The sequence below is a fragment of the Fusarium verticillioides genome, chromosome 11 (genome assembly GCF_000149555.1).
Source record: "Fusarium verticillioides 7600 chromosome 11, whole genome shotgun sequence".
In the NCBI taxonomy this organism is placed as follows: Eukaryota; Fungi; Ascomycota; class Sordariomycetes; order Hypocreales; family Nectriaceae; genus Fusarium; species Fusarium verticillioides.
Window position 1 is genome coordinate 1,868,905 of NC_031685.1, and position 26,393 is coordinate 1,895,297.

The 26,393-nt window shown below is 47.5% G+C and overlaps 11 protein-coding genes across 14 annotated transcripts; 6 read left to right on the forward strand and 5 right to left on the reverse strand.

The window, feature by feature from the left end:
* Positions 1 to 599: 599 nt before the first annotated feature.
* On the reverse strand, positions 600 to 6,458 carry FVEG_16823 (hypothetical protein). The gene is made up of 14 exons (XM_018906062.1): positions 6,068 to 6,458; positions 5,480 to 5,993; positions 5,193 to 5,425; positions 4,860 to 5,139; positions 4,578 to 4,811; positions 3,805 to 4,529; positions 3,590 to 3,752; positions 3,212 to 3,544; positions 2,965 to 3,160; positions 2,861 to 2,911; positions 2,133 to 2,807; positions 1,999 to 2,082; positions 1,559 to 1,933; positions 600 to 1,509 (listed from the first exon to the last, which is right to left on the reverse strand). The coding sequence occupies exons 1-14, from the start codon at positions 6,281 to 6,283 to the stop codon at positions 1,290 to 1,292; spliced, it is 4,299 nt and encodes a 1,432-aa protein (XP_018757807.1). The 5' UTR covers positions 6,284 to 6,458; the 3' UTR covers positions 600 to 1,289.
* Positions 6,459 to 7,127: 669 nt separating this feature from the next.
* Positions 7,128 to 9,773, forward strand: FVEG_10532 (hypothetical protein; the record flags this gene model as incomplete). 2 transcript variants are annotated; one of them, XM_018899693.1, is made up of 5 exons in its annotated part: positions 7,257 to 7,470; positions 7,525 to 8,160; positions 8,215 to 8,393; positions 8,441 to 8,916; positions 8,962 to 9,758. In XM_018899693.1, the coding sequence occupies 5 exons, from the start codon at positions 7,257 to 7,259 to the stop codon at positions 9,590 to 9,592; spliced, it is 2,136 nt and encodes a 711-aa protein (XP_018757806.1). In that variant the 3' UTR covers positions 9,593 to 9,758. The 2 variants fall into 2 exon arrangements, with proteins under 2 accessions (XP_018757805.1, XP_018757806.1); XM_018899692.1 differs by having other exon boundaries at positions 7,128 to 8,160; positions 8,962 to 9,773.
* FVEG_10531 (hypothetical protein) lies at positions 9,563 to 11,094 on the reverse strand. 2 transcript variants are annotated; one of them, XM_018899691.1, is made up of 4 exons: positions 10,889 to 11,094; positions 10,705 to 10,838; positions 9,756 to 10,649; positions 9,563 to 9,711 (listed from the first exon to the last, which is right to left on the reverse strand). In XM_018899691.1, exons 1-4 carry the CDS (start codon positions 11,005 to 11,007, stop codon positions 9,656 to 9,658), a joined length of 1,203 nt encoding a protein of 400 aa, XP_018757804.1. In that variant the 5' UTR covers positions 11,008 to 11,094; the 3' UTR covers positions 9,563 to 9,655. The 2 variants fall into 2 exon arrangements, with proteins under 2 accessions (XP_018757804.1, XP_018757803.1); XM_018899690.1 differs by having other exon boundaries at positions 9,588 to 10,649; positions 10,889 to 11,087.
* A 772-nt stretch (positions 11,095 to 11,866) lies between these two features.
* On the forward strand, positions 11,867 to 12,091 carry FVEG_16822 (hypothetical protein; the record flags this gene model as incomplete). The annotated part of the gene is made up of 1 exon (XM_018906061.1): positions 11,867 to 12,091. The coding sequence occupies one exon, from the start codon at positions 11,867 to 11,869 to the stop codon at positions 12,089 to 12,091; it is 225 nt and encodes a 74-aa protein (XP_018757802.1).
* A 357-nt stretch (positions 12,092 to 12,448) lies between these two features.
* On the forward strand, positions 12,449 to 12,733 carry FVEG_16821 (hypothetical protein; the record flags this gene model as incomplete). Its single annotated transcript, XM_018906060.1, has 2 exons — positions 12,449 to 12,664; positions 12,710 to 12,733. 2 exons carry the CDS (start codon positions 12,449 to 12,451, stop codon positions 12,731 to 12,733), a joined length of 240 nt encoding a protein of 79 aa, XP_018757801.1.
* A 37-nt stretch (positions 12,734 to 12,770) lies between these two features.
* Positions 12,771 to 14,369, reverse strand: FVEG_16820 (hypothetical protein). The gene is made up of 3 exons (XM_018906059.1): positions 14,226 to 14,369; positions 13,159 to 14,172; positions 12,771 to 13,099 (listed from the first exon to the last, which is right to left on the reverse strand). Exons 1-2 carry the CDS (start codon positions 14,304 to 14,306, stop codon positions 13,279 to 13,281), a joined length of 975 nt encoding a protein of 324 aa, XP_018757800.1. The 5' UTR covers positions 14,307 to 14,369; the 3' UTR covers positions 12,771 to 13,099; positions 13,159 to 13,278.
* Positions 14,370 to 16,710: 2,341 nt separating this feature from the next.
* Positions 16,711 to 18,294, reverse strand: FVEG_10530 (hypothetical protein). Its single transcript, XM_018899689.1, has 2 exons — positions 17,034 to 18,294; positions 16,711 to 16,981 (listed from the first exon to the last, which is right to left on the reverse strand). The coding sequence occupies exons 1-2, from the start codon at positions 18,240 to 18,242 to the stop codon at positions 16,814 to 16,816; spliced, it is 1,377 nt and encodes a 458-aa protein (XP_018757799.1). The 5' UTR covers positions 18,243 to 18,294; the 3' UTR covers positions 16,711 to 16,813.
* A 1,026-nt stretch (positions 18,295 to 19,320) lies between these two features.
* On the forward strand, positions 19,321 to 20,502 carry FVEG_10529 (hypothetical protein; the record flags this gene model as incomplete). Its single annotated transcript, XM_018899688.1, has 2 exons — positions 19,321 to 19,440; positions 19,504 to 20,502. 2 exons carry the CDS (start codon positions 19,321 to 19,323, stop codon positions 20,500 to 20,502), a joined length of 1,119 nt encoding a protein of 372 aa, XP_018757798.1.
* Positions 20,503 to 20,876: 374 nt separating this feature from the next.
* FVEG_10528 (hypothetical protein) lies at positions 20,877 to 21,797 on the forward strand (the record flags this gene model as incomplete). The annotated part of the gene is made up of 1 exon (XM_018899687.1): positions 20,877 to 21,797. One exon carries the CDS (start codon positions 20,877 to 20,879, stop codon positions 21,795 to 21,797), a length of 921 nt encoding a protein of 306 aa, XP_018757797.1.
* An 887-nt stretch (positions 21,798 to 22,684) lies between these two features.
* Positions 22,685 to 24,826, forward strand: FVEG_10527 (murein transglycosylase). Of its 2 annotated transcripts, XM_018899686.1 has the most exons (3): positions 22,724 to 23,101; positions 23,157 to 23,948; positions 24,030 to 24,672. In XM_018899686.1, exons 1-3 carry the CDS (start codon positions 23,017 to 23,019, stop codon positions 24,233 to 24,235), a joined length of 1,083 nt encoding a protein of 360 aa, XP_018757796.1. In that variant the 5' UTR covers positions 22,724 to 23,016; the 3' UTR covers positions 24,236 to 24,672. The 2 variants fall into 2 exon arrangements, with proteins under 2 accessions (XP_018757795.1, XP_018757796.1); XM_018899685.1 differs by having other exon boundaries at positions 22,685 to 23,101; positions 23,157 to 24,826.
* A 757-nt stretch (positions 24,827 to 25,583) lies between these two features.
* Positions 25,584 to 26,381, reverse strand: FVEG_16819 (hypothetical protein; the record flags this gene model as incomplete). Its single annotated transcript, XM_018906058.1, has 1 exon — positions 25,584 to 26,381. The coding sequence occupies one exon, from the start codon at positions 26,379 to 26,381 to the stop codon at positions 25,584 to 25,586; it is 798 nt and encodes a 265-aa protein (XP_018757794.1).
* Positions 26,382 to 26,393: the final 12 nt, after the last annotated feature.

Here is a 26,393-nt window from a genome sequence, read left to right on the forward strand (position 1 = left end):
CCTGTTTCTGGAATGGTTCATGATATGACGCTTGCAGTAGTCGCCAACATAGCGGGTCCGAATCCTTTTGATATGGGGACGAGGTAGCCCGTTTCAGGTACGAAAGCGAGGTGAAAAAAAGCAAGAAATGCACGGGAATTAGATGGGCTAGAGAGGGTTTCACCCGCACAAGCTTGATGCAATAGAAGCATTGTTATGCTGGAAATAATTCTCGCAGAATTTACATTGTCGACTCTTGGCCCAGCGCTAAGCACGATATCCTTGCGGGCCGTAGTGGGAAGAAATGCGACATCGACCCAGAGATACGGCGCGTCCCTAGCTTACGCCGGGGCGAATGATCCTGACCTTGCTCTCTAATCTATGGGCTACGGTAGCTCTGATCATCGCCGACGCGTGGATATCAGATGAGTGATTTAGCACAAACGGATGATACAGTAGTAGCAAACAGTTTGTGTAGGTATATGTTTGTTGGTTGCCCCCTGAACCGTTTCCTCCGCCAAGGCCGGTAGTTAGTACTGTGCCTCTGAAGGGCAGTACCTTTTGTGCAACACACGCTGCAGCACGGAAACGAACACCCAGCCGTTCGAGCACCAACCGCGTGGTAAACCAAGCAAGCTTTACGGTTCATGCTGCAGATGATGGGTCGGCTGTCAGTGCGGGACAAAACCCCCCCTGCACCTCTCCAACCAATACCATAACGCCACGCAAACGTACGTTCCATTGAGAAAAGGCCGTACATATGCAGGTTGGCTGCTAGCTTAAATTTCGGGAATGTAGTTTGTGTTCACTCGCCCTCATCCTGCATATGCACTCTCGACATGTTTGGGTCCAGCTCGGAGATGCTTCCAGTTATGTACGGTATAATATCAGCACTACAAACATTATCACAAAAGCTCTGACCAGTGGATGACAAACTAGATCCAGTTATTGAGGGGTAAAGGGTAAGCAGCAAACATCAGCAGATTCGGCGCTAGGGTATGCGATGGACTTTGGAGCAAAACTGCGGCCTGCGCTAATGCAATTGCAAGCTGTGTAGCGCTATCAGGATATACCATCATCTGACGGCTGTTGGATTATGTCAAGGAAAAACAAAGAGCTTTGATGGTGGTTGCATATTGGGCCTTTTATTGCCATGTCGAGACAAGGATGGAATACGAAAATAAGAACTAGAAAGCACTTGAAGTACATGACAGAAATCTAATTATAACTGACTGCTCGGCACGCCCGAAGTCCGGCGTCATCATGACAAAGGCACCTGCAGCATGCATTGCATAATCTCATCCCCGAGGTCAAAGCTCACCAGCCGAGTACAGCTGTGCGAAACGCGAAGTTGGCTGCCGCAGCAGTTCCTTGGGATCACCCTGCTCAACGATCTTGCCGTCATCTAGTACAAGAACTATATCAAACTCTACAATAGTTGCAACCTGATGCGTGACACAGAGGACAGTGCTATCAGGGAACGTGTCAAATACTGTCTGGCGCAGCTGTGTCTGGATATCATTGTCGACGCTGATAAGGTTAGCTGTGAGCTGTAAGATTTGTCACGTGTGCGGCTTACTGGCTTGTTGGCTCGTCCATAAGCACGATCTTGCCCTTCTTGAGGCAGGCTAGTGTCATGGCGAAGAGCTGACGCTCTCCGTGGGAGAAGGTGTCGCTTGAGGCGATCATATCTAAACCGCCTCCTTGCTCAATCGTCTGCCATAGGCCTGTCTTCTTCAGGCCCTGGATAATCTCTTGCTCGTCTGAAATGCCAAAAAGCTTTGCGTACTCTCGAATACTTACTGAGAGGATGAGAGATTCTTGCGGGAGGACTACGAAGCGTGATCGTACTTCATCCTTGGCCAGGGTTGAGATGTCAACGTCGTCGACGCTGATGAGACCTGAAGAGACCTGCACTAGGCCGAGCAATGAGTTCACAAGGGTACTCTTTCCGCTGTTGTGCGATTCAGTCAGTATATCTTTTAACTTGATGAGATACGTGGCTGCAGAGGAACATACCTTCCTGTCCGACCACAAATGGCCATCTTGGAGCCTGGCTTGATATCCAGCGTCAAATTCGAAATGGTCGGTGGCAACGAAGTTCTACAATACGCGTCAGCTTCCAAAGTCGCCATGTTGATTGCAATACTCACGAATGAGTAAGTGTCGCATCGGTGAAGTGAATCTCGCCCTTAGATGGCCACTCCGCCGAAGGCTTCGTATCCGACTCATGCTCCGACTTTGTGTCCTGAGTAAAGTCTCTGATACGAGCAACTGCACCAAGTGTAATCTCGAGCGAAGTCCAGAAGAATACGACACCTTTGACTGATTGCCCAAGTCCCACGATGTTGAACAGCGCGAGACCAAGACTTCCGCCACTGGTGTTCATCTGTACAACAGCGATGGAAATAACGACTAGGGCAAGAGTCGCGACAAACAAGTCTACTGAGAGATTGAGTGTGACTTGTGCAGACTGCAAGAAGTGAAAGGGTACTTGTGATCGCTCAAGGACCTCGATGCCCCGTCGCAAGTACCATGATGCCCAGCCATATGCGCGCACAGTAGCGAGTCCATCAAGAGACTCCAACAGCAGCGACAAGACAGGTGACCTCGCCTCAATGTCCATGACACGAAGTCTTCGAGAAGTGCGAAGATAAAACTCATGAAAGAAGCCAATCACAACAGCGATAGCCAGAATCGCAAAGCCCGCGTAGTGGGATTGGATCGTGACAACGATACACTGCGCAATAAGCATCAGCAAGTTCATCGTGGCGCCAACGAAAGCCAGCGGTAGCTCCATATCGGTAATCTGCAGGTCCTGACTAAATCTAAGAGTCGTTGCGATTAGCGAATGTCTGTGCACAACAGTTCGTGATGGTACCTGTTCAACGTGACTCCACTATCCGTCTGGGAGAAGAAATCCATTTTGGCACTAAAACACCGTTAGCATCCGCGAAAAGAGGAGTGTCAGAGGGGATGACATACTTGAGTGTTGTAGTGAGAATGAGATGGTGGAACAAAGCTGCTGTCCGAACTGCGATGCGTAAAAAGAGCCATACACATGCTGAGAAGAGAGCTATCCATGCCGTTGAACCAACGCCGAAGAAGACGCCATAGAATGACGGAAGTGTATCAACTTGTTCCTGGAGAGTCTTCTCCGACCATAGTCCAAGGTATATTTCTAGTGGTGGTCAGCATCAGGTTGATAAAAGTCGTACGACGGGTGACACACGTGGAAATATGACGCCTATCACGAATCCCAAGCAGAGGAATAGAAAGACAACAAAGTCCATCCAGCCAATGACGCCAAAGTACCACTTGTATACAGCCCAATCACCATTGGCACCCTTCTTGAAAGCGATGTCATTGGTGATTGCAGTGTTGGGTAGTTCATCAGAGTCTTGAGCTCTAGGTTCACGTGCAGCGGCAGCGCGGTCAGATACTTGCAGCACGTCATGTTCGAGCTGCTCTATATGCGGTGTAATCTCGGCGTATGTGCCTTGCCGAACAACACGGCCGTCGGCGTCAATGAGGATGATGTAGTTGGCGAAGGGAAGATATCTCGCTAGGCGCTGTTAGTAAGTGTAATGAAAGGGAGGGGTGATCTTACGTGAACTTGTGGCGAGGATAGTCGTGGTGGGAGCGCTGCTGAGAAGACCTCGGGGAGCGAAGATCTCACCGAGGATGTGGCGCTCCGTGTTGGTGTCGAGGCCGACAAGGCAATCGTCGAGAAGAACAAGAGTAGCCTTGGAGTAAACGGCGCGCGCTAGAGCCTAGAGACGTGATTAGCACGCGCAGTGTCATGTAATGGACGGAGTCACTCACAATGCGAACTTTCTGTCCTCCACTGACAGACTGTCCATTTAAGCCACAAAGATGTTTGTCTCCGTCTGTCAGATCTTCAATGTCCTGATCAAGAGCACATGCATGAAGCGCCATGCGATATCGCTCTTCATAGAAAGGCAAGGCACCCACGATGTTCTCCTTGATGCTAATATTAGCAATCCAAGGCGTCTGGTCACAGAAAGCAACCTGCGAATCATCGACAGAGACGGTTCCAGATGACGGTGTAAGATCACCCAACACAACACGCAGCAGAGTCGACTTTCCACTGCCTGTCGGTCCAGCGATGACAGTCAATCCATGAGCTGGTACATCAAACGTAGCGTCTTTGATGATATCTTCGCCATCGTCAGTCCACTTTGCGCTAACGTTCTGAATCTTGACAGCAACGTCGGTGAGAACCTTCTTCTCGCTTGAGCCACCAACAGAACTCTCATCTGTACTGATGCTAGCATCTCTGATAGACTTTCGAGGATCTGTCCAGGTATGCTGGTTGAGAAAGCTCTCAATACGCTGCAGTGAGCCGAGTCCTACCATGATAGCCATGACATGGGAGGTACAGTCTTGTATACTTGAGCTGACGATGTTGAAGAGGGTCATGACTTGGAAGGCTGTTTGGGCGGTGAGGATGCGTCCTGATGATTTGTCCGACACAGCGTTGTGGACGCTGAGACCCAAGGCTGGAAGCATGGTGAGAGAGGTGAAAGCTATTTATTGATCAGCAGGTGTTTGATAGGAAGATGATGGCAACTCACATAAGGTTACAAGTGCAATGAGTTGAAGACGGAATCTCTTGGATAGCTTGATCTCCGATTGTCTTTCATCTTCAAGCATGGTCTTTATCGCTGGCGCCGCGCCCATTTGCTTGATGCTCTTGATACCCTTCAAGACCTGCACTGTCTTGTGGAGGCGCTTCTCAATGGCGGCCATCCAATTCTTCTGGAATCTGCTAGCGCGCCCAGACCAGTATCCGCCAAGCAGTAAAGAGCCTGTCTACTGTTAGCTATGGCCGTTATAAAGGTGGTGAATTGGCTTACCTCCGATCAACCCTAACGTAACCAAAGCTGCAAGACCGAGCTGTACTTCGATGAGCCAGAGTCCAATTGCAACAGATACGAAGCTAGCCCAAGCGTCATGTATCTTTCGAACTCCGAGCTGCACGCGCTCGACGTCGGCAGTCATCATTGTTGTACTTGAGTCTCCCGTATCCACGACTCGATCGAGAAGGAGTGATTGCTGGTAGATTCGCATCGATAGATCGGCACGGACGACAGTGGTGGCTCGAACAGCGCTTTGTTCATACAGAGAGGAGACAAACTAGTTGGCTATTATTAGAAGCACTCTGACCAGTCATAAGAAATGGTACTTACTGCAATGCCATAGTAGACAAGAGCATATGCTGCGATGAGTCCATCACCTCTCTGATCTGAGCCTTCGGTCTTTGGCTTCGAGATGTAGTCAATCGCTCGACGGACGAGGAATGGTTGGGCAAAGGTCAAGGAAAGGTAGCATAGTCGGGGGAATATAGGCGCTAGAAACTCGATGGTGTGAGAGAAGAAGATCTCTTTCGCAAGCTTGATCGGCTCCTGCTTCCTCTTCGGTCCTGCGCATTGTCAGTCAACATGTGGGTAGTGATACGTCCTTCGTTGGAGCATACCCTTTTCGGTCGGCCTCAATTCGGCATTCTGCAACTTGGTACTAAGCTTGGAGAGATGCTCAGTCTGCAACGGCGTGCGGTATCCAGCCCAGAAAATCGGCATCATTCTCAGCATAAGCGCACGTTCAATGATACCGTTGCTCTCCTCTGGGGCATCGCATAGTTCATGTCTGTTTACCAACGAACATTTCCACAACATCTCAGTGACCAGAGCGAGAACCTTAGTACTTGCCAGCACCATAACAGCAATCGCAGGGTCTCGTCCATCTAGCATTCGCCAAAGGGTTCGGGCGCGAGCGGCATCCATGGGGATAGCCGACAGAAGATAAAGGACCAAGATGGACGAAGTGCGCACCGCGCGCTGATGCTCCAGGAAAGAAAGGCATGTTAGTATCGCGGAGCCGACTATGCCAATACTTCCCGCGACAATACTGGCTCTCGTTCGAGTTTCATCGCGAATGGTGAAGAGCGCGACGACGCTCGCTTGCGATCCAAGTACCAACGTCCATGCGATCTTGAGGCCATCACATTAGTCTGCAATCACTTTTCCTTGGCGCAAGGGAGACAACGGAACAGAAATCAACATACCAGCTTCAGCGGCAATATGAAACAACCCCTAAATATCACCGGCTTTCTCCAAAGTCGCGTAATCCGAAATACAGCAAGACCAATAGCCACGCAAAGAGGAAGAATACAAAGAATCGTCTCCTCAAACAACAAGGTGAAGTCGAAATTGGACCCGCATCCCTTGACGACGGGTCCAAAGGTGTCCTCGACGTGGAGGAGACAATTGGGAGGCGGCATTCTTCGGAATTCGGATTCGATCAGAGACAAACAGGACGATCAACCCTCTGCAAAAATCAAGGGACAATCAGAGATCTAATCGAATGGTTTGGGGGTGTCGTTGCAATTGAAGGATCAGGATCCGGAGCCGGGGGTTAGCTCGGAGGAATAATCAGCCCGATCGGATGGAACTTTAATACGGGATCTGCTGACGGGAAATACGCTCTGTGCGACGTGAAAAGCCGCTGGCTTGGAGTTACAGGTGATATGCATGGTGAAGGAATGTTTTGAAATGATATAGCTTTAGTGTTGTAGGATTATCTTGGTACTGATTGGCGGCTCTTGATGTGTGTAGGCTAGGTTGATCCTTCTGGAATACGGGATCTCCCGCTGGATATGGGGAAATGGGAATATCTTGCGGATCCAAGACACTCACTACCAGGCAGGGCAGAGCTTGGGACGTATTTGGTCATCCTGGCCTAGGCTATAGGCGTCTTTACCATGCCCCCCCAGAACTGGCATTAGCAGAAAACAAGGCAATGAACAATTATTTCAGATTGCTATTTGATTGATAGGGCCCAGAACAAGTAATACAGTTATAATTGGTATTTAATATTAACAGATATACTACTTATTATAGTATAGTGTCAATGGGTTTTTTATATTTAACTATTTGCAATAGGTATAAATAGTTCTTATCTTTACTTCTAGCTGTCTAAGGGATATTTTATTTTACTATTCTAAAACTGCTTTAGTAATATATAAACTGTAATCTTGTCTTGTAAGCAAATAGAGCAGTGTTAAAAATGAAGTAATCTCAGCCTGCACAGAATCGTACGTAATACGATAAGATAAGATAGGATATCACGCGGGGGTGGCAAGTTCTAAGTCGCCTCTCCCTCAACTCATGTGGCGGCGCTTAGCAGTTTAGTTAAGCTACCTTTCCAAACCATCCATCACTCGGTTTTACCAAAACAAATCGCCATTATCAACAATGGAAACGCCATCTTCCATAACCCTCAGACCAATCCTCCCACGTCCATCAGCAACGCCAGTCCCTACTCCTTCAGCCCCAAAAGACACCAGCGACTTGGCAATTCCCCGCAAAATCAAAGTCATCTCAGCCTGTCAGGTCTGCAAGCTGAAAAAGATAAAATGCGACGGGGATCGCCCCGAATGCGGACCCTGTAAATCCAAAGGACAAGACTGTGAGTATCCCATCCATGCTAATAGAGCAGAGGCCGTTATACGACGACAGCAAGCTTTGCAGGAGAATGTTGAATCTTTCTCGGCGTTGTATCGGTATTTGCAGGAACGGCCTGTGAATGAAGCTAGCAACCTGTTTGACCGAATTCGCGATGGTTTCGGTATCGAAGCAGCGCTCGAGTTTGTGAAGCGAGAGGATAGTACTTCTGCATTGACTTGTAGAGATCCACCAAGTGCGAGGGTACAATGGAGTCAGCGGATTTATGACTGCAATTTACTCTTTGAGAACGAACTTCTCTCTACCGAGACTTCGGATGTGGCTACCCAAGCTCTGCGAGATGGGATCGATTGTTACTGCTCGTACTTGGGGAATATGTTTCCTATCTACACGAGAAAGGAAGCGGATTCGATTATTGACACTTTTCTTGCGAGTCGGGAAGGGAACCCTGATCAGGTTGTTGGTAAAAAGGTTGCATATGGCGAGCTGTTGGCAATTTGTGCCTTGGGCTTTCAATATGATCGACAGACTTTACCGAATGGCAATGCATCGATCTGCACGCCGTTCTATCAAAAGGCTAGGCTGTTCCTCGATTATGTCGTTGAGAAGGCTCCTCTGCGTGCGATGAGGATCTGTTGCTGTTTGGGAATATACAATGTCATCGCCAAATCATCATTGGCAATATCCTATACAGGTGAGTCTACGATGCTCTATCAAGGACCTCGCTGATGACCGGGTTGGCCATTAGACTGGGGCATTCTCCTGGGCTCCTCAAGTGGGCTGGCTGTTGGCAAACGGCCAGCAACTCTTTCAGAAACAGACTTTAATGGCTATACAAGAACCTTTGCGGCGCTCATCACCGTGCGAAGCTGGGTGACAGCTACCCTCGGCCATATCCCCAGCCCAGAGGTATCCCGGTGTATCCACGTGAGTTGACCTGTACAGAACGGATTATTTGCTGATGACTTGTTCAGGAAACGAGGGAGAAGATGGACAATACTGGAGACTTAGATTCCGCGGGAGAGGATCCAGTTATCGGTATGATCCAGCAGAAAATGGCACAAATTACAGTCCTGAAAGCCAACGTCTTAAGAACCGTGGCATCTTTTAGAGTGTTATCTCCCGCTATCTTGAGACAGATGCACGAAGACCTTGAGCTCTGGCGAACCAACTTACCAGCATACATGCGTCTTGAGACGTTAGTGCACACCCCGGAAATCTCTCCTGATCAACGCCGCGTTACCTTTTACATGCACCTCTTCTACATGTCCGCTCTTATTCTCAAGACTCGGGCGCTGCTTGCCACTCACAAGGATATAGCAGCGTGTACTTGGGATCCTGAGGCCACGGCTGCTATTTTCGAGGGCATACATGCTGCCCGCAATTCAGGGCGACTTCTTGGGCTGATTCATGAAGAAAAAGCTGTGGTGAAGAATTGCTGGTTGACTATGTATGACGCTATCCAATACCTAGGACCAAGCTGACTCATTATCAGGTACCAATGCTACGTTACTTTTCTGATGCTGAATTTCACAGCGATCAAAAGCTTCCTTGTCGGCGGTGCGGCTGCATTCAGACAGCAGGACATTGTGCTTTCACGCACTTGTATCGAGATTCTTGCGCTGTGTGCTACTAAAGATAAGATAGCACGCAGCTTTCACACGCGACTGACAAGATACCAAGACACTCTAAATGAGCACTTACCAGAAGTTCAGGGGACATCGAAGGATTCTGGTTCGTACGAAGATGGATCGTTTGATGATGACTCCTACCTGTTCGTTGAGTCAAGCGGAGATACTAGACTTCATCACTTGATGTATGAGCTAAGAGAGTTACTATGCTATCCCTTGACTCTTCTCAAAGGGTCGGAGGCCAGTATGCCGTATCCTACTATTGTCGAGGCATCTGTCAATACTGATATTAACTTTGCCCATCATCTCGCTTCGCCGTTTAACATGGCTGAGGATGAGCTCCCGAGTGGGTTATTTCCACCAGATGAGAGTCTTGGGGGCAGTCATATTTATGATGGGGAAACTGAGGGTTATGTAAGCGGTTCTGTGCCTTTCGGATGGGACATCTCAGCATGGAGAAGAGATCCCGGTGTTGGAAGCTCGGATAATACTTGAGCCAAAGAAAACATGATGTATATTCTGTGTATTTTTACTCCATCATCTACTCTTCTCCTCACATCATCGCTTGACAATGATGTCCTGCAAGGTATCTATAACGGTCTGAATCTCCTCGCCTGCAAAGATTTAGTAGTGCAATAACAGAGTGTCACAAACTTACGAGTATTATAATGTGCCATGCTCACTCGCACAACGCCATCAGTTGTGTCAAGATCAAGAACCTCCTTTACCAAACGATGAGAGTAAAAGTGACCATGCTTCAACCCGAGATTCGAGTTGGCTTCGATAGCCGCTACGACACTTCGAGAGTTCCACCCATCAATAGTGAAGCTGACGATAGGTAAACGCTTTCTGGGATCTGAGCTCGGTTCTCCGTAAATCTTTACGTCATCTCGTTTGTCCAGGTATTCGAGTAGTAATTTTTGGATTTCCGTCTCTTGCGCGATACTCTTGTCCCAGCTTTCAGCCAGAAGATGGTCAACCACGACTGATATACTCGCTATCAGCTCATAGCTTCCAGCAGAGAATCCAGCCTTATCGGATAGACTTTCGGCGGCGTTGAAGTAGTGGCCCAGTGGACGAAGCCGCTTCTGAGCCTCACGGCTACCGTAGAGCATTGCGATGTGTGGACCAAAGACTTTGTACCATGAAAGGCAGTAGAAGTCAACTCCAAGATCCTTGACGTCGATGGGTCGGTGAGGCGCATAAGCTACTCCATCAACACAGACGAGGACATTCGGATACTCGTGAGCAGCTGCAGCGATGGCCTTGACATCGTGGATTGATCCAAGCAGGTTGGTACAGTGAGTCAAAGCCAGGAATCTCGTCCTATCGGACAAGAGCGGCCTTAAGCTCTCGACTGTGAGCCTGGGATTGGTGCCTTGTCCTTGTGGAGTCCACCACTTGATGTTTAGTCCTTGTCGCTCGGCCAGGTCTAGCCATGGTGCGATGTTTGCCTCGTGATCGAGAGTTGATACGATGATCTCGTCGCCTTGAGCAAAGGTGAGGCCCAGTGCCAGGTTGCGTAGTAATTGGGTTGAAGAGGCGCCATAAACTATATTATCCGTAAGTTGGGTATTCTTTGACAACTGTGCGAAGATTCCAAGTACCAATTTCATCAGGCAGTGCATTGATGTATCGTGCGGCCGCTTCGTAGCCCTTGTTCACTTTTGTTGCTGAGAGTTTTCCTACGCCATACGAGGCGCCCATCTGCACATTCGACGTGATGAGGTAATCTCGTATCCTAGAACAACGGTCAAAACGAATTCGAGTTCACAGTCATAACAAACCCACGAGTCAGCTGCAGCCCCGAGAATTTGACTCCCGCCAGCATTGTCGAGAAAGACTTGATCCTGTTGGAGAGCAGGGAACTTTGCCCGAAGTGCTTTGATGTCAAGTTGTGATTCCGACATCTTCAAATTGCTGCGACAGTACTTTTTTCAAGAGTATAATTGTAATTACTTCTCTTATGCTGAGTTGCACTGGTTTCAACGAAATTGAGGCCAGGTTGAAGCTTGAGGCGATAAGATGGAGCGGGGTAGACTATCTCAGCCCCCGGTAATTATGATGTAATTATTCGGAGGGATAATGCAGGCAAAAGAGGGTGAGACAACAGCCGCAACTAGCATTGATCAAAACTATTGAGGATTTGAAATCCAGCTGTTTAGTAAAGGAACAGCCTGAGGGAAGCCGCAAGTATGCATAGCTTTCAGCTACTCATTTTGGGTTGCGAAAAAAGCCCGGAGATCAACGAGATTGTAAGAGATTTCAGTGCTGGATATACATTTTGACGCGCCCTCATTTCGCAAGTAGAAAGGAGCTTAAGTTGGAGATTATGCGCGAAGTGACAACCAGGGGAATGGGGCTCTCAGATGTATCCTCACTGGGATACCCAGCGTCTCAGTGATGGAGTCAACTTCGGCCAAACGACTGTGAGACATTAGTCGCACATTCTTTCAGTGCAAGTTTCAGAGCCTCCTAGCACAGCGCGTTTTTGTGTGTGATGATTCGTGCTGAGTAACAACCACTGTCGCTGTCGACAAGGCATCACTATCCCAGAGTAGATTCACAAGCCTTTTGGAGCTCATGATTCAATTCCCTTACCCCTCTGATTGTGTATACAATTGAATGTAGTGTAGATATAAGACCGAGGATTAGACTCGAGGATTGGGACCTCGATCAACCACCTTGTGACAACCGAGACAACAAGAACGAGCACAAAAAATTACAATCTCTTGCGAAGCGCACTAGCGACTGTTTTCACCATACACAATGGGTCATATTGAAAACAATCTCATCAAGTGCGGCGTGTGCAAGAAGCTTGACGCAGAAAGTCCAACGATATCTTACCCTGATGTCAAGAATGGTCGTCCATGCAAAGGAAAGAAGAAGGATCCGGTCACAAATATCAAACATGTTGATCCAGAGACTTGTTCGAGAGGCACACAACCAGACGAAGACGAGCCAGACGAGCCTGCAGCGCAGGGAGGACAGTGAGGAGGTTAACAGAAAGGTTGTGGTGGAACAGACATAACACCAAGGTCAAAAGGAATCCATTCGGAAGATGCTGTGGTTTTTTTCCCCTCTACTGTGAATAGCATGTGAACGTTGTTTCCACTTGTGCGGCGCATTACCTTTTCTTCAAACTCTACTAGAGCTCTGGGACCCCTCTGTGAGACTAACCTCAATCACGTCCTTTAGATCATGGGTCATTGGACATCACAACGCAACTTGAGGTATAAATTATAGCAAGCCAACTGAATTATCAACCTCAACACTAGTAAAGAATTAAATTAAGCGTAAAACAAAGCAACAACTTCATATACTAGTTAACATACCGTAAATCCCTTCAAGATGTGTCAATGGACAAAGACAATCACCAAGTGCAAGAAATGTGGCTATGAACTTGACGCCGAGCGATCTCAGGCAAGATGCGACGGCCTGGTCAAGCAGGGGAAATGCAGCGGAGAGAAGCCAGAAGTCAAAGTCGAGAAGACAAGGGATACTGATGCATGCCTGGAGTGCACAAAGCCCAGGCCTTATGCTGCAACTGCAGCTTCAGCCAAGAAAGTAAGGAGCGGTAAGAGGAAACTTTGGTGTTTCACGGTAGCTTAGCTTAGACAGCAAGTTGAGGCTTGAAAACTGCATCTACATTGGATGTATCACCACAAAGGATGGGCGCCTAAGCAAGCTTCCAGCCACATGACTTATGTATCTTGCTAAGCCAGAGATGTTTACTTCTACGTGAAAACCATATGGCATTCTAGCTCCCAAGGCCAAAATCAATTGTTTCTGCAACATGAATGTGCTTCCAGGCATGCTTCTTGGCGTGGTAGATTGGGGACTCCTGGAGTGCATATTTGAACAACCACTCTTTCCAATACTGCACACCTTCATCCCCGGACCCTGACAATAGGCAACATTCACCTATGAAGTTGTATACCGTCCCAGTTATGGAAAGCTCCAGGCTATTGACAGCGGCCGTACGGTGCATTCTTTACCCTGCTGGATATATGGATCAGCTTATTGTTGTATTCCTTACTATATGGTGATTCATTCCATACCCAAGTATGCATCAGCACAATTCAGAAGAAAAAGAATTGTTAAGACCATTGGAAATATTTGTCCAAAGCCCCAGTCTGATTCGCTGTTGTTAACAGACTCTATAACGGAGGTCGGTACGTCTAGCACAATTCCTTGGTTGCTTTTTTTGCAATAAAGATATCGTAAATATCCCATGGGATAAAAATGAGAGCAAAAGGCAGGTCCATTAGATGACTGGGGAGTAGGAAAAGTACTGCTGCGTAGGTTGGCAGTACATGAAATAGCCAGGCGCTCCCGATGATAATGGATGCAGTTCTTGGTCCCCGGCGTCGTATCAGATGCCAGATTGCCCTTGGGACTGATGTCGCAAGGCGCACTAACCAAATGTCGAAAGTGAAGAGCCATCGATCAAAGTAGACATGTACTGGCGAAGGGGTTAATATAATCCAGATAAAAGACTGAGAAACCCAAAAGAAGTTCATATATATCCAAAAAGTAAAAGTAAACCGATCATCTGATATGTCCAGATGGGTGCTGAAACATTGCGGTGTGTGGCTCTTACGTGCATTCCACGTCGCCTCAAATGCCTGGAAGCGGGTGAGGATGAGATAGGTCCAGTAAATCCATAACGCCCAGGTGACACAAGCGAGGACAGTTCTTGGGATCAATCTATATCTTTCCGCCTGGTTATCTCTGACCTTGCGATAGATCTGGGATGCCGCGCCAAATCCCATGAGTGCGAGATCAGCTAAGATCCAGGCGATCCAAAGATGGTAGTTTGGATATGCATCGATATCGGAAAGCAAGTTAACCAATGATGAGACAACAACGCCCAATGCAGAAACGAGGTTGGTGTCAGCAATGGAAAGCAAGAGCTCATCCCAAGGTGTAAGACTTTGCGAAGAAGACGAGAGACCCGTAGTTAGAGGTTGTTCGCTTCTGGCATGGCTGTATATGTTCTTTACATGCGCCAACCAGATTTTCGATGAAAAGAATACACCCATAGATGCGTTCACAGCAAACGTTGCAATTGTCTATCGCACAGGTCAGACAGCCTCGATACTTTAGCGCAGTGATGGTTACTCACACCCCATCCTGCAATATCTGAATTAGCCTGAATCTGGCCGTAGCACCATCCGTCATTGGTTATACTATTGGCGTCTGACATTATGTCTTGCAATTACGGGCACTGAACACAGGGAAGCGGCAAGGGGAGTTTTGATAAGTGCCATGAAGAAAAAGACGTAATTACTTGGGCTTGCAGCCTTGACAGCAACTAGTGCTTATTTATAAACGAGTTTACAGCTTATCTGGTACTGATCAATGGCGCAAGGGGTAGCTCAGCCTGTCAGCTGACTGGGAGGCCTCTTATAATATTACTTTATAAAAACTTATATAACCTTAAGTCAAGATGTGCAAAGCGTACTATAGAAAGTTAAGGGAGGAAATCACCGTAGCTGAAGGCTACAATGAGATGTACCGGATTGGGAGGTTTTGCTGTCGGGGGAATTGGCCAGAAGAATGTCGGCGGAGTAGCAAGAGGTATCGCAGTCGTTGCACTCCTCCGAGGTACAAGAATGGGGATTGTGGCGATGGAAATATGTGCTTTGCTTCTTGTGTGACATCTGTGCTTAGTATTGAAGCTTGTATTCATCCCGCAAGCTCATATGATTAGTTGTGTAACGTTTTTGCAGCCAATCATAAGACAACCTTCCGCTTCAAGAGTCACAGTAATAAAGGATAAACGATTCACTATCATTCAATGCACATTCTTCTTCTTGTAGCACTGTTCCACACGGCTACAAAGCCACGTGTGAGATTGTACAGGTATATAAAGAGAACAGGAGGCTTAGTATTTTTCCCCTACCATTCTCCAATACATTCATTACAAAGCAATCCAATACTTACACAACCACATACTCCATTAAAAAGCCCTTTGAACGCAACAATGTGCCTCGTTCATATTACAGTCAAAGAGTGCAGAGATTGTTATTTTGAGATCAACAAGACTCATGCTGTACCTATACCTTGCAAGGAAGTGACGGAGGGGAAAGCCTGTAAAGGTACGAGATACCGATCCCATAAGGAGAGGACGCATGAGAGTCTCTGCCCTGTGTGCTTGAGGAAGAAGCTTGCTGCCCAGTAAAGGAGGACAGGTCGGTGGATGAACTCAATAGGCAGGTTACTGAATGTTAGGTATTAGCTAGTGCATAAACACCGTTCTTGAACGATATCAAGGTTTTCTGTTGGGTGATTACCGTCTCGTTGCATAATTGGGCTTTCATTAACTAGGCTGAAGTCCATGTCTCATGTTGTAGATATGGAGCATATAATCGAGCCGAGAAGCACTTGTAGACGGCTTATGCAAGAGAGTTTACGCCGCTGCTTGTGTTGAATCAATGATGCTCAAGCGCAGTACCGTGAGAACAAGCTTGAGAAGTGCATCCCATAACGTGTAGAAGGACTGCATACGTTCACTATTACACAACTCGTGGGGGCAGACCATGCATTTAAATAGAGCACAATTCCCCAAGCCTCCACTTTCCCCCGCCATTACTTCACGGTACCCCACTGCCAAACATATCATCAACATCGAACTTAAAATTCGCCTCCAGGATGTTCATCGTTCCGGGCACAGTGGTGATCTGCAAAACGTGCGGCGAGGAGATCACAAGAACAATGCACACTCTTCAACCATGCCAGAGATATCTGGACAGAGGTCATGCCGCTTGTCTTGGGGTAAAACATCAATTGACAGCTAGCATGCTTCGTGAATGCAGTCCTTGCTTTGAACGGAAGAAGGAAGACAAGTGTATTGTCTGTGAATCTGATAGCTAATCCGAGTGGTTAGCTGTCGCGTAAGAGGGTGAGACATGGAACACGATCAGTCAGCAGTAGTTAGCTATGCAAAGTGATTACTGAAAGAATGAAACTTGACAACAAACCGTAAACTATGGGTTGTCTATGTACTGAGAGCTGTAAAAACATGGCCATACTGTCAGTGATAAAATCCAATGTTTGAACAATGTGAATCAAGACATAAGGATCAGCACAATGAAGCATTCTAGAAATGCACGTCTCTTATGCCGATGGTCCAAGATACGGTCCTCAGCTTTTCACCGCCACGCAAGGACTATATATAAAATCGACGGAATTGCGAAGGCCATGCTCTTACCTTCAAGTACTATAATTCTTTCAAGGATAACACAGTCTGAACTAATCCACAAACTACAGCCAGATATCTTTTACATACTCACTCGAGATGTGCACCACCAAACGAGACGTGTACAAGTGTAATAAATGCTTTTACGTTATCAACACAACTTTCGCGGCTACCGCAATGTGTGAGGGATACAAAAACAATGGTCAATGTACCGGGGTTCATTATCCAACTTCAGTGGAGTACATGAATAGTGACCGATGCCCAATTTGTATTGCCAATAAGAATAAGGACAAGAAATAGTGTGGAGGAAGTATGAGATTTGAACATCTGCTAAGGGAGACTGGGCCAAGTTATTGCTCTGCTTCCAGGATGGAGAAACACTATATGTTAGATATGTAGTATACTTTTATCTAGTTAACATTTATTTATACCTCAAGTTATCTGACCGCCGCAGTGAGCCCTGGGACCCTCTCCTCTATCTATGTTCTTTATTCCATCTAAAGACTGACAGGCTAGACCTTTGCCATTAATTTCTTGTTGATTCTCAGCCGTAGGATAACAGTCAGAACAGTAGCGATGGCTGACATGGAGCCAGCGTAGAACATGGCAGGTCGATATGCGCCCAGCCCCTCATCTGCACCTCCATGAGCTTGAAGAAGGAAACCAGCAATAGGAGATCCCTGCAGATACCCGTTAGTCTTCTCTATAGAGGTAGATGAATAGTCAACTTACGAAGAGGTAGCCAGCAACCCAGCCAACGATCACCATACCCATAGCTGTTGACACTCGAGCAGAACCAAAGACGTTACCGACAACGGTTGGCATGGAAGCAAAGAATCCACCATTCATCAGCCCATTGAGCACTGCGAAGACAGCAAGGGGCGCGAGAGTGGTTGATGCAGGCCAGAGGGCAAGCATGGTAAGTGAGTTACCGAGGAAGAATGCCGCAAGCGTATTCAACGGGCCGAATTTATCGCAGAGATATCCACTCATAATTCTTCCTACAGCAGATGCAAAACTGAAGCCTGCGACGAGTCCAGCACCAGTGCTTGTACTCAGACCCATAGATCGAGAATAGAGGGGTAGGAAATAAGGTGGGACGAGAAGAGGGAAGATACCGATGCCAGCGGCGAAGAAGAGGATTGCAAAGTTGAGCTGTCGAAAGAGTCTCCAGTCAACGATTCCAGTCTTGGCCAAAGGTACCCTCTCTTTAATCAGAAGTGCAGCTGGGAGTCCCGAAACAGCGATGAGGATGCCAGTGATGCGAAAGGCCCATTCGACGCTATGCTTCTCAATAAGAGAATTGGTCGCAATACTCATAATCGCGCCTCCAAAGCCACCGCCTGCATAGACGATACCATTCGCCAGACCCCTCTTCTTCATGAAATACTGCGCCGGAGCGAGAGAGAACGACATGAAGCAACCAGCCATACCGAGGCCAAGAGGAATACCAGGAAGAAAAATCAATCCAACGAGATGATCCGTAACAAAACTCGCGCCAATGAGCGAAAGCGCCATGAGAATGATCCCCACGCTGCTGAGTTTCCGTGTCCCAAACGTCCGTAGCATTCTCGACACAATAACCCCAACAGTCGCCATCAAAGCAGGCGATAAGGAACCGCAGAAGGATAAAGCCAGAGGAGACCCGACGTTTCGCTCCACGAGGGCGTTTTGATACACGCCCCAGACGTAGCTGAGGCCGATGACCCACCATGCTACGACGGCGCAGGCACCGATTACGACCCAGCCGTAGCCGCCGTCGGGGACGGTGCTATCAGCGATGCGTGAAGCCTCGAGTGCTGGGTCATCTGAGTCATGGCTGCTTGGGGACGTGTTTTCAGCGAGACCGGCTCTTGTTGGGCGGAGGATTGAGGCGGTGGTGGGTTCGTATGTTGTGCCGTTGCCGTAGGCTTCGAGCTGGACGGCTGTAGTCGTCGACATGATGGTGTCGCAGCCGGGGTATGTGCTCAATGACGATGAATAGCATACAACCTTTTCGTGACTTGATTATGTTGAGGGGGGAGGGAATTTGGTGGCTGCGAGGCTACTTATCCTCAGTGTCAATTGAAGGGCGCGGGTTACATCATCAATTGCGCCCGGAATTGCCAAGACTGCCGAATTAGCTTGAATTCATCACGTTTTCCCGATTTTCAGACATATTCATTGCCGTCATTTGCATCAGACAGAGGCAATCGTAAATAGAGCTTAAGAGAGTAATCGTGGGCACCATTCGCGGTAAGTTCAAGTGCTTGACTTGAGCAGTTGGAGGTTTTGGTCCATGGGATGAGGCGTCAAATTAAGGGCGCGGGGTCATTCACTGATTTTGGCTGATCTGCCCATCTCAACCTTCTGTTTCAAGATGCTTTTCTATTGCCTTGGAGTAAGCCGGGAATTGGAGGTATTGCTATGTTATTTCTAAGAATTTCTTTGGGTATTTCTGATTCCCCCCTCTGCCGACAACACCATGGTATGATAATCCACGTCGGATATTTTTTTTGTCCCCAAGAGGGAGCTGTAGTACTTGCAGGTAGGTGTCAAGCAGCGTCTCGTCCCATCCTTCAAAGGAGGACAGCATACACAGGAGGTCTTGAGGATATCTTCACCGTAAGATAGGCCTATTGGCCTCATCGCCCTTATCGGGAGACCAGGAAAGTCGCCACGTATTACATTGCGTCACAGCTAATGCACGTCATTTTGTCGGTGAATCTGCTTGCCAGAACGGTACGCCAGATCAAATGGTGTACTGAATCTTCAAACGCTGAAATCATATGGAGGGTTGGGGGAGTCAAAAGAAAAATCCGTTTTACTCTATAGGGGGTAATGATGCATTTTGGCATTTATATGTGATAGACTGTTAACCTGTTCATTACATGATGCAATGCCTTGCAAGTACAAGTCGGTTATCTTGATGTCTTAGATCAATGTCTCAGAACCCCCTCTTCAATGCAGTATAAGAATTCAGCTTTTTCCTTCATCGAGACAATCTACCTCTGCTTCTCAAGTCATTATATACACAAATATGGCATTCGTTACAAGGTCAACTACGAGCGAGCACAACAAGCTTTCAAGTCTCCCGTCCGATGGCCCCGAATCTTTAATTACGTTGACACAAATATATCACCCACCATCTCCTCACAAAGTACACCCAAGAGCAGACTAGGTCATTGGACAAGTTCGGCGATGGCTGTACCCGCATCTCAAGCAACTCGGTGCTGAGACGCTCATCAAGGGCATCGTCAACGAGACGGCGTCCATGTGCACGTATCTCTACCCAAACGCCGACGATGAGGGAATCTTTCTGGCTACAGGCTTCATGACTGTGCAATTTATCAACGATGACATCTTTGACAGCGCTGCTATCCTCAAGGCGATCCAGGCGACTCCATCGGGACAACGTCTGGCTAGAGATCTCCAGAAGTTGCGCGATACTCCGCAGCGGATGGCAGACGGTATTGTATCCGCTGCACGCATAATGGAGAATCCAAACTCATACGAAGAGTGCCGCGAGGTGGTTTCGGACTTGGAGACAGATCCGTTCCTCTTGGGAGCTATCTACGATCTTTCGACGCGCATGCACATCCGTGGCCGACGCATCAACGAGGAGCGCTTCGAGGTCTGGCTGGCCAAGTCTTGCGCTGCCATGAAGGACTTTGGCAAGTCTCATGCCCTGATCTACGGCGAAGCCAAGAACATGACCGTCGAAGAATATGCAGACCACAAATTGCAGAATTCCGGCATCATCTATACCGTTCTCTTTGTCGAGATGGCAATGGGTACTTTTCTCTCCAGGGAGCACAACGCTATTCCACGAATCCGTCAGATCCAGCAGCATAGCGAAAATATTGGCTCTTTACTAAATGAGATATTCTCATATGAGAAGGAGACATTTTTAGAGGATACAAATAATCTATTAGCCGTGCTGGTGCGTACGGAGAAGATTAGTTTACATGAGGCTGCGCAACGAGTCGGTGCGATGTCGCAGAGACATGCCCAGGAGGTGAAGCGCATTCGGATTGAGATTGAAGCTGAGTATGATCATGGTAGTGGAGAGGATGTTGGTCTTGGAACGTACGTGGCGGACATGGAGTTGTTTGGCGCAGCGTGTTGGTTCTGGCAACTTCAGGGCACGAAGCGGTACTGCTCCAAGACATCACCGTTTGCTGAGCTGCGACTTGAGGGAGAAGATGGGAAGGCAGATTAAAAGTAGCTTATACTTACTCAAATAACATAAAAAGTTGGCCACTATCATTGCACATAAGGCCAAGAGACACCAGGGTCAATTCATCTGATTCTCGCGTCTCTTTGACAGTGTTTATCTTGGAACTTCTCGAAGCAGGTTTCTGTGGTTTAGTGAGTCGTCAAAATAAAGGCGCGGGCGCGTCATCTCAATTATCTCACCCTCCATTTCGCTTGACTGTCATCATATTCTGCATCAATGAGCCACCTGCTAAGTATAAATAAGTTACGATAGTTCATTCCGACTCTCCTTCACTTTTCCTTTCAGATTTTTTCAATCCATCTCACGTCTCCCTTAGCATTGACACTCCAACACTCAAGCTCACCTCACAACTCACAATGACCTCATCACACGACCCTACAGCTTTAACGCAAAGCTTTCACTACAAGACCTCAGCACACAGCTACGATGTGAAATGGGGTTCACTGGGTGATCCCAAGTCTCCTCCTCTCATTTTTATTCATGGGACTCCGTGGTCATCTCGCGTCTGGGTCCCTTTTGCCCTCTCATTGTCGCGTCAGTTTCACGTGTATCTCTTTGATAGACCTGGTTTCGGCGACACGCCAGCAGAGAAGAAATTAGATCCGACAAAGGCCATATCAAGCGCAATTGAGGAGTATGATAGCAACCTCGCGCGACAAGCAGAGGTGTTTGCTGCGCTCTTCAAGTCTTGGCAGACAGATTGGACTCAAGAGAAGGCTCACGTCATCGCCCACGATAACGCCGGTCTCGTCAGTCTACGAGGCTATCTCCTACATGGCTTGCCATATGCCAGCCTCTGTCTCATCGACGTTGTCGCAATCGGTCCATTTGGCCAACCTCTCTTCAAAGTCATCGCCGAAAACCCGCAGCTGTTTGAACAACTCCCCGATACGGCCTTTGAGGGCATACTAGAGAGTTACATCAGCGACGCAGCATACTACGAACTACCAAAAGAGACAATGCAGATGCTTAAAGAGCCTTGGCTACGAGAAGGTGGAAAACGAGGCTTCATTCGTGAATTGTGCCAAGCCAACTCCAGATCGACGGAGGAGGTGGAGGCGAGATATGGAGAGGTCGGGCCGAAGCTGCCAATCAAGATCATCTGGGGAGCTGATGATAAGTGGCTCCCTGTGGAGGTTGCGCACAGATTAGGAAACGCGTTGAAGGCCAGCGAGGTTATCGTTATCGATAACGCTGGTCATCTGAGTATGATTGATCAGGGAGCGCGTGTTGGAGTTGAGTTGGGTTTGTGGCTTAGTGCTGCTTTGAATAAATAATAATAGAGACTAGAGTTCCTTTATCATTATCAAGCTGATTGCCTATCTCATCTTGATAGGAGAATATTCTTGTGGTCAAAGTGAGTTAATGCAATAGTACATCTCGTGCGGAGGGTTAAGCTCCACAAAGATATGTCAGACGCATCGTCAGGGACGTGTTAAAGTCACCAATATCTTCGATAGCATTACATAGAAGTGAGGTAGACTGAACATAAAATATAAATATATCTATTATCCTGTTCTCTTCTCTGAATTGTGAATATAATATCGCTTCCTAGTCATTGATTTCTAGGGCACTACCCTATACTAACTGACGCAGCGGCCGGCCTTACTAGCGTTAGGTCTAGCGTCAGCTATTTTTACCGCAAAGACACACCAATTCTCGGGCTCTCGGACACTCATCGAACGCACCCGAAGCCATGTGTCGCACTTCGATCTGTGCTACGTAAATCTAGCACTACGCCAACAAGGCTACGGCTCAATACAACAGTCGCGAAAGCTTCAAAGTGGTATTTATCGTGTTGCAATAAAAGAACGTTCTCGCGAGATCATCACCCCTTGCTCAGGGTCACAATTTTATCCGAAACAAACCTTCTTTACGAGCTGACAGGAGGATTCTTTCGGTGCCTGACTAAAACAACTAGAGCCCACTGTGATTGTCAGGGCAGAAAAAGTCAATGATGCGTCCCGATTCCATTGATGATTGAATATTCTCAGCTATGCCGATAACACGGCCCAACTCATCCGATCTTGGAGGAATCAGCTGAAGTGTTCCCCATAGAGAGTGACGACTTACCCACCGGGTAATTACGCGTCAGGGAACCCGTTCTCCACTGGCAAGGATTGCGTTACGCAACGGTACCCAGTATTACCGGGTCAATCTTCATCTCCCCCCCTTTCGATTGCCTTATCAGTAACAGAAACTGGGTTCTGAACCAACACTCATGGGCTCAGAGCTCTAGACTAGCTGAAAAAAAAAGTTTGCCAGGCGCAGCAAGATAACGCTGTCGCTTTTTATATACCCACCACAGCCTACCATTCCCTCCCACTTACCTAAAGTTTGCTTGCGCATCTTTGCTTTCATTTTCGCTTTTTGAACTCGTGGTAGGCCAACGTCGCATTCTTTAAAAGTCACTCGTTCTTTTTGTTGTGACCTGCTACGACTTTCACTCGTTTTTTTACTAATTTAACTAATCCAAAATTTCTTACTTTCTCCACGATGTATTGGTCCAGGATCGCCCTTGCGGGTCTTTTTGCTTCAGCTGCTGCTCAGACCTACAGCGAGTGCAACCCTATGAAGAAGAGTATGTGAACAATATCCGCTTTGTTTTTCCTTAACAGACACTGATTATAGCCCAGCATGCTCTGCTGACAAAGGTCTTGCTTCTTCATCATACTCGGTCGACTTCACGAAGGGTGCTGATGATGACAATTGGGAGGGAACTGGCCATGGCACTGTCAAGTATACTTCTGATGGTGCCGAGTTCACTGTCTCCAAGCAGGGTGACTCGCCTACCATTCAGAGCAAGTGGTACATGTTCTTCGGTCGCATGGAGGTTCACTTGAAGGCCGCTCCTGGAACCGGCATCGTCTCATCTGTCGTCCTTCTTTCTGATGTTCTCGACGAGATTGATTGGGAGTGGCTTGGAGGTAAAGACGGAGACGTTCAGACCAATTACTACGGCAAAGGAAACTCCGAATCCGATACTCGAAGCGCTACTTACGCAGTCACCCAAGCCCAGGAGGAGTTCCACAACTATACCATCCACTGGACCAAGGATTCTTGCGAGTGGTACATCAACGGCGTCGCTGTCCGCACACTCAATTATGCCGATGCTCTCGGAGGAGAGAACTATCCTCAGACTCCCATGCGCGTCAAGCTTGGTATCTGGGCCGGTGGCGATCCTGATAACGCTGAGGGAACTATCGAGTGGGCTGGCGGAGAGACTGATTACACTAAAGGTCCTTACACCATGACTGTTCAAAAGATTGCGATTGAGAACCTTAACCCTGCGGAGAGCTACACCTACAGCGATGAGACAGGTTCATACAAGAGCATCAAGTTTGACGAGAAGGATAGTGGCAGTGACGACGACGATGATGACTCCTCATCAACTGCTTCCGAAGCCGCCTCAAAGACATCTTCCAAGGGTACTACTTCCAAGACATCTTCCGAATCTACATTCACCACCAAGGCAACCAGCGAGACTGACTCCGAGTCCTCAACAACAGCTTCATCCGACGCTTCTAGCGAGACTGAGAGCTCCGACTTCAAGAACAACAACGCAGAGACAACTAGCGCTGGTGCAACTTCGTCCGCGAGCAGTGCTGCAGCTACGCCTTCAACTACTGATGGTTCAACAAACGGCGCTGCTGGGAACTGGCCTAAGATGTGGCTTGCACTTGGATCGACTTTTGCTGCTATGGTCATGATGTAAACTCTGAATCTTATTATAGAGTGGCGAAGCTGTTGATTGGACTTGGATAGGTCTTGTCGTAATACATACTTTGACTCTATACTGCTCTTGTAATGAATAATTCCTAGCTATATATAGTTGAAATGCTATAGATATCTCTGATTACTGTGTCACTGGACTATGACCTGGGCAATAACTGTAGTTCCAGCAATTGTCAGGGTGCTCCAGCAGGTTCAATGAGATGATAAGTGTTCAAACACTAAGAGCAAACTCCAATACCCTTATCCTTATTACCGCGACAGCAGTTTTCAAAAGGCCGGGCATTTCCAAAGACAGTACAGAAAGACTATTATTATGCTTATATTAGCACAGAATATGATAAACATTTTCAAGTAAACAAGAAGACTTACCCCATCACCACTAAGTGAATTGCGGCCACAGCAGCTCGCGGTATAGCCATTACGCGGCACAATCTGTCCAGCCGCGTTGACAGAGCAGCAATAAAGATCTTGCTGGGCAGCGACGCTATTGTTGTCATGTTAGCTATATATATATAGGCTAAATATAAGGCAAATATGCCTCTGGGTTGAGATAAAGAGGGCATGACATACCACGAGGCTAAAACGGCCGATAGGAAGAATGAAATCTTCATGTTGGATGATTGGTTAGGTAGTAAATCTGAGTGATGATAAGTGCGAGAAGTAAAGTAAATAGCCAGTGCTTAGACAGAAGTTAAGAGGGAAATTGTTTTAAGCCAGAGTATGGGCTATTTATATAAAGATCTCTTTTTGTTTGATAATTATAAAATATAATAAAAACTTACAAAGTCGTAATAAACTTTAAGTAATACCTAAGCTATCAATATAAGGCTAGCTGCTCTGTCTATAGTGGAGTAATACAAGGGGAGCTGAGAGTCTCTTGCCATGTCACCTCCCCTTTACTTTACTTCTGGAACCTTAAAAGAAGACCACCAGGTGCTTAATCCGCGGCCTTTGTATTGAAAAAGGCTGGGAGAACCGCCGTGCTATCCGAGATGATGCCATTAACCTCCCCACAAAGGGTCTTGATGTTGACTAGCGTGCTATGACAGAACGCTCAACCGCTTGATTAAGTTTATAGCTACGGAGTATCTAATGACCGCCCAGCTAGTGAAACACTCCCTGGTGACTTTGCAAAAGCTTAATTTATTAGGTATCTTATCTTCTGCGAGTACGGATACAAGATGCCTGATCTCTATGAGTCAGTTATTCAAGTCAGTGTACTGGCCGACATCCCGCTCTGCCTGTAAAGCTAGCTAACTGGATCGTCGTGAACATGACAGCGAATCACATAATTGCCGATCTCTTAGATTCAGAATGTAACTGTAACCCTACTCCACAGCCAGTAAGTCAAGCATCCACCGCTTCATATCCTGAGTACACTCTCCATCTTCGTTCTCGATGACTATAAAGTCATGGGCACAATTCTCATAACGCTGAAACCGCAACTTCAGATCGGGGTTCAAGAGCTCGACCCTTTCCTTGAAAGCAAGCACCTGATCTCGGAAGATCTCGTGTGTTCCGGCAGTCACGTACATCTGGCTCACGACAGATGCCATTCCGGCCAAACTAGACTCATCTCTATCTAGTGGAAATGCTGAGATGGTGGGTTCGGCGTCAGGGCCTAGTAACTCCTTGGTAAATGCTACAATGCCTGGTGTTGGAAGCATATCTATCCATGCGTTCTCTCTGTATGAAGCATCGTCGGTGGATTGGGCTACCCATGGAGAAACCAGAAAGGCACCAGCCAGGGGCTTGGCTAATGTTATTTCTGGGACTGTGGGTAGTGGTTGAAGGAGGTGACAGAGTAACTGGGCTGTTAGTTGTCCGCCGGCAGAGTCTCCTCCAATTATGATATCCTGAGGTGAAATTCCCTTGTGTAGAAGATAAGCCAGTCCGCTTGCTGCTTGTCGAAGTTGTACTGGGTATCTCGCCTCGGGAATCAAAGTGTACTCAAGAACAGCCACTGCGACCTCAACGCCCTCTTCGATCCCCGCAAGGACATACGCTCGCCAGCACCAATCCAGATGTCCTTTCGTGATTGGGGCCGCATAGCCACCGCCGTGAAAGAACAGAACAACTTTCTTTGCTTGCTTTCGATCGCCTATCAAAAGCGCGACATTTGCCATCTTCTAGAACCT

Excerpts from the sequence above, each read along its gene's own strand:
- FVEG_16823 (XM_018906062.1), bottom strand. The coding sequence starts at position 6,283 with ATGCCGCCTCCCAATTGTCTCCTCCACGTCGAGGACACCTTTGGACCC. Across the intron at positions 5,140-5,192 it reads TTGTCTACTATGGCATTGCA|TTTGTCTCCTCTCTGTATGA; the intron begins GTAAGTACCATT and ends ATAGCCAACTAG. Across the intron at positions 3,753-3,804 it reads GAGGACAGAAAGTTCGCATT|GCTCTAGCGCGCGCCGTTTA; the intron begins GTGAGTGACTCC and ends TCACGTCTCTAG.
- FVEG_10527 (XM_018899685.1), top strand. The coding sequence starts at position 23,017 with ATGTATTGGTCCAGGATCGCCCTTGCGGGTCTTTTTGCTTCAGCTGCT. Across the intron at positions 23,102-23,156 it reads GTGCAACCCTATGAAGAAGA|CATGCTCTGCTGACAAAGGT; the intron begins GTATGTGAACAA and ends ATTATAGCCCAG.
- FVEG_10530 (XM_018899689.1), bottom strand. The coding sequence starts at position 18,242 with ATGTCGACGACTACAGCCGTCCAGCTCGAAGCCTACGGCAACGGCACA. Across the intron at positions 16,982-17,033 it reads GGGTTGCTGGCTACCTCTTC|GGATCTCCTATTGCTGGTTT; the intron begins GTAAGTTGACTA and ends GGGTATCTGCAG.
- FVEG_16820 (XM_018906059.1), bottom strand. The coding sequence starts at position 14,306 with ATGTCAGACGCCAATAGTATAACCAATGACGGATGGTGCTACGGCCAG. Across the intron at positions 14,173-14,225 it reads CAGATATTGCAGGATGGGGT|ACAATTGCAACGTTTGCTGT; the intron begins GTGAGTAACCAT and ends CCTGTGCGATAG.
- FVEG_10531 (XM_018899690.1), bottom strand. The coding sequence starts at position 11,007 with ATGTCGGAATCACAACTTGACATCAAAGCACTTCGGGCAAAGTTCCCT. Across the intron at positions 10,839-10,888 it reads CTCGGGGCTGCAGCTGACTC|GATACGAGATTACCTCATCA; the intron begins GTGGGTTTGTTA and ends CCGTTGTTCTAG. Across the intron at positions 10,650-10,704 it reads TGCACTGCCTGATGAAATTG|TTTATGGCGCCTCTTCAACC; the intron begins GTACTTGGAATC and ends CGGATAATATAG.